General features: G+C 40.9%; 1 protein-coding gene across 1 annotated transcript; it reads right to left on the minus strand.

The window, feature by feature from the left end:
- On the minus strand, positions 1-942 carry OR6C1 (olfactory receptor family 6 subfamily C member 1). Its single transcript, NM_001390534.1, has one exon. The coding sequence runs from the start codon at positions 940-942 to the stop codon at positions 1-3; it is 942 nt and encodes a 313-aa protein (NP_001377463.1).

Genomic DNA, 942 nt, shown 5'->3' on the forward strand with positions numbered 1-942 from the left:
TCATTTCATTTGCTTCTGAAAAATAGTCTTTCTTGCCATGTCCTTGAAGGCTTGTTTGACTTGCTGATTCCGTAGGCTGTAAATGAAGGGGTTCAGCATGGGGGCTACTGAGGTGTTTAGCACAGCTACTCCCTTACTCAAAGACACCCTATCCTGTGCTGAGGGTTTAATGTACATAAAAATGCAGCTGCCATAAGAGATGGAGATGACGATCATGTGGGAAGAACATGTGGAAAAGGCCTTTGTCCTCTGACTAGTAGAAGGAATTCTTAAAATTGTTCTGATGATGTATGTATAGGACAGAATTATTAATGCCAAAGTGAACATTAGAGTAAACACAGCACAGGAAAACCCCATCATTTCAAGAAAGTTTGTGTCTGAACAAGACAGTTGAAGCAAAGGAAAATAATCACAGGTAAAATGGTCAATAATATTAGACCTACAGTAATCAAGGTTTAAGAGCAACATGAGTGCAGGGAATATGATTAAGAATGAAACTAGCCAGGAAGAGAAGACAAGCAGTGTGCAGACTCTGTGATTCATGATGGTCATGTAACGCAGGGGTTTGCAGATGGCAATGTAACGGTCATAGGACATGGCAGACAGAAGGTAAAACTCAGTGACTCCCAAGAGAATGAAAAAAAATAACTGAGCAATGCAATCATTAAAAGAAATGGTTTTATCTCCTGTAATAATGGTGGCCAGGAACTTGGGTATACTGACAGTTGTGAATGATACTTCTAAGATGGAGAAATTTCTGAGGAAGAAATACATGGGAGTTTGGAGGTGGGCATCCAGCAGGGTCAGGGTGATAATGGTCAGGTTCCCAGTGATGCTGAGCATGTAGGTGATGAGCAGAAAGACAAAGATCACAACCTGAAGTTGTGGGTTATCTGACAGTCCCAGGAGGATAAACTCTATTGTTTCTGTATGGTTTCTCAT

Source organism: Bos taurus, chromosome 5, assembly GCF_002263795.3.
Source record: "Bos taurus isolate L1 Dominette 01449 registration number 42190680 breed Hereford chromosome 5, ARS-UCD2.0, whole genome shotgun sequence".
NCBI classification, from domain to species: Eukaryota; Metazoa; Chordata; class Mammalia; order Artiodactyla; family Bovidae; genus Bos; species Bos taurus.

What these genes read in the sequence shown, in the direction of transcription:
- OR6C1 (NM_001390534.1), bottom strand. Translation starts at nt 942, where the DNA reads ATGAGAAACCATACAGAAACAATAGAGTTTATCCTCCTGGGACTGTCA.